Genomic DNA, 3468 nt, shown 5'->3' on the forward strand with positions numbered 1-3468 from the left:
CCCTCACAGCCATGGTGTCCCCGTCCCCTCAGTGACAATGTCCCCCATCCCCTCAGTGACAATGTCCCTCATCCCCTCAGTGACAACGTCCCCCAGCCCCTCACAGCCATGGTGTCCCTGTCCTCTCACAGCAACGCTTTCCTCTGTCCCCTCACAGTGACAATGTCCCTCATCTCCATCCCCTCACAGTGACAATGTCCCTCCATCTCCATCCCCTCACAATGTCCCTCCATCTCCACCCCTCACAGTGACAATGTCCCTCATCTCCACCCCCTCACAATGTCCCCCATCCCCTCCCAGTGACAACGTCCCCAATTCCCATCCCCTCCCAGTGACAACGTCCCCAATTCCCATCCCCTCCCAGCAACGGGATCCTCCCTCCCCATCCCAGCTTTCCAGCAGCTTTTTTCCTCAACGTTTGCCCCAAAACCGAATTAAAACACCTCCAAATCAAACAGCTGCTGCAGGAAGTGGGTGAGGAGGTCCAGGCTGTGCCTCAGTTTGCCCAGACCCATCCCCATGGTTTTCCTCAAGCTCCACATCCTTTTCCAGCCCCGCTGGAGTCCTTGGAAGGTGTCCCTGCCCATGGCAGGGGTGGAATGGGATGAGCTTTGAGGTCCCTTCCCACCACGGAAACCGATTCCCTCGTTTCTCCCTCATTCCGGGAAGGAGAATCCACAACTCCAACCGGTGGCAGCTCCAACCACGGAGCTGGAAACGCAGGGAAACGACCCAGGAAACACGGAAACGTGGGATTGTGGAGCGGCTCCAACCTCTCCCAGGCTTTCCTGGGACGCCGGGAATTCAGGCAGAGCCGCGGATAAACTCGGGATAAGTCCTTTTTTTATCTCCACCCACCGACACATCGACCTGGAAAATGAAACCGTTTTACAAACAAACACGACGTCAACAGCACCGAACGCTTCGCTCCTGGGAAAAGGGCCGGGAAAACATCGGGAATGGGGCCGTCACAGTCACGGGAAGCCACGGAGGGCCTGGAGGAAACCCCCTGGAACCGAAGTGCTGCCTGGCTCCACACGGACACGCTCCCGTTCCCGGGGGAAGAGGCTCCGGAGCAGCTCCGGCTCCCACACATGCTCCAAAAGGAAAAATCTCCTACAAAGCCACCTAAGAACAGAGACCGCACGAAACTAGCGACTAAAACGTGGAGATTCCGTAAAAAAAATCCTCTAGTCCCCCCAAAAAAACCCCCAAAACGGAACAAAAATATCACTTTGCAGGGAAGAGGCTCCCCCGGCTCCGCGGGAGCGGCGGGACCAGGACGGGAAACATTCATGGACACGGCGGGATCCGGAACAACCAACACACACAACTCGGGTCCTTCCCCCGGGATCGGGTTCATTCCACGGCCTCGGGGCCTTCCTCGCTTCCCTCCTCCTCCTCCTCCTCCTGCTCTTGCTGCTGCTCCCCCTCTCCTGGGAGAGCTCCCTCTGGATCTCCCTCTGGATTCGGGGATTCTGTCTGTGCCCGGCGCTCCCGCTCTGTCTCTGTCCCCTCTTTTTTGGGATTCTCCTCTGCCTCCCCCTCTTTTTTGGGATTCTCCTCCGGCTCCTTGTGTTCCTCCTCCTCCTCGGGGTTTTCCTCCTCGGGGTTTTCCTCCTCCTCCTCCGGGTTTTCCTCCTCCTCGTCCTTGTTTTCCTCCTCGGCTCCTTCGGCCGCTCCTTCCTCCGGATTCCCGCCGGCTCCTCCTCCTCCTTCCCCTTCCTCGTGCTCCTCCTTCTCCTCCGGATCATCCGTGAAGGGATTCTCGCCCTGCCAGAGGGAGACAAACGTTCGTCTGCCGCGGGAATTCAGGAATTCACACCTCCCACGGCCCAGGGACTGCGGAATGAGCAGCTCCCGGAGCAGCTGCTGCCTCCAGAATGCAAATCCCAGCTAAACGTGGGATACTGGGAAGGAATTCCTCCCTCTGAGGGGCTGGGATGGAATTCCCGGAGAAAAACTGTGGCTGCTCCATCCCTGGGAGTGTCCGAGGCCGGGTTGGAGCCATGGAAGGCGTCCCTGCCCTTGGAATGAGGTGGGAATGGGATGATCCTTAAGGTCTCTTCCCACCCAAACCATTCCATGATTCCAGGATTCTGGAGCCTCCTGGGCCATGGAAGGTGTCCCTGCCCTTGGAATTTGGTGGGAATGGGATGATCCTTAAGGTCTCTTCCCACCCAAACTATTCCATAATTCCAGATTCTGGAGCCCCTCTGCTCTGGGAGAGCTGGGAATGTTCACCCGGAGCAGGGAAGGCTCCAGGGAGACCTTCCAGAACATTCCATGGGAGCTGGAGAGGGACTTGGGATAAGGGATGGAGGGACAGGACACAGGGAACGGCTTCCCCTTGGAAAAGGGGGGATTTACATGGAATTTGGGAAGGAATCCTTGACTGGGAGGGTGGCGAGAGGCTGGGATGGAATTCCCGGAGAAAAACTGTGGCTGCTCCATCCCTGGGAGTGTCCCAGGAGCCTCCTGGGCCATGGAAGGTGTCCCTGCCCTTGGAATTTGGTGGGAATGGGATGATCCTTAAGGTCTCTTCCCACCCAAACCATTCCCTGCCCTTGGAATTTGGTGGGAATGGGATGATCCTTAAGGTCTCTTCCCACCCAAACCATTCCCTGCCCTTGGAATTTGGTGGGAATGGGATGATCCTCAAGGTCCCTCCCCACCCAAACCATTCCTTGCCCTTGGAATTTGGTGGGAATGGGATGATCCCTCCCCACCCAAACCATTCCATGACTCCCAAGATCAGCAGGGCCAAGCCCAAGGCTCGGCTTCCACAGGGAAACTCTGGGAATATCAACCCAGAATCCCAAAAATCCTCCCCAGGAGCCCCCCTGGGGATCGGCTCCCGTGGAATTCCGTCAGAATTCCCAATTCCCACCTTGAGGTACCGCTCCAGCTTCTTGCTGATGAGTTTGTTGTTGAGGATGCTCCGGGCAACCACCAGAGAGGATTTCTTGGATTGCTCCAGCATGGCCTGCAAGGAAGGACACTAAAGGACTCAATCCACAGCCAAATTCCAGGGATCAGAGGGTTTGACACCGGGAAAAGCTGGGAATAACCTCAGCCCACGGGGGAGAGGGGAAGGATCAAAGGAAGGGGGGGAAAGACACAAAATTCACCAAAATTAACCAAAGATTTTGGGGGAAAAAGGTTCTGGGGACACAAATCCAGCAAAATTAACTGATGATTTTGTGGGAAAAAGGTTCTGAGGACACAAATCCAGCAAAATTCTGTGGGAAAACGGTTCTGGGGACACAAATCCTTGAAAATTAAGTGAAGATTCTACAGGGAAAAGGTTCTGGGGATACAAATCCATGAAAATTAAGTGAAGATTCTGTGGAAAAAGGTTCTGGGGATGCAAATCCAGCAAAATTTTGTGGGAAAAAGGTTCTGGGGACACAAATCCAGGAAAATTAAGCAAAGATTCCGTGGAAAAACAATTCTGGGGACACAAAT

The 3468-nt window shown here is 55.4% G+C and overlaps 1 protein-coding gene across 1 annotated transcript in view; it reads right to left on the minus strand.

Moving 5' to 3' along the window:
• Nucleotides 1-821: 821 nt before the first annotated feature.
• The window catches only part of AKAP8L (A-kinase anchoring protein 8 like), a 13607-nt gene continuing 10960 nt past the window's right edge, over nucleotides 822-3468 (minus strand). Inside the window, 2 exon segments of the mRNA XM_027705383.1 lie at nucleotides 822-1773; nucleotides 2891-2986. Of these exon segments, the coding sequence (XP_027561184.1) occupies nucleotides 1360-1773; nucleotides 2891-2986 (510 nt within the window). The 3' untranslated portion in view covers nucleotides 822-1359.

The sequence above is a fragment of the Neopelma chrysocephalum genome, unplaced genomic scaffold (genome assembly GCF_003984885.1).
Source record: "Neopelma chrysocephalum unplaced genomic scaffold, ASM398488v2 Primary Assembly neopelma1_328, whole genome shotgun sequence".
NCBI classification, from domain to species: Eukaryota; Metazoa; Chordata; class Aves; order Passeriformes; family Pipridae; genus Neopelma; species Neopelma chrysocephalum.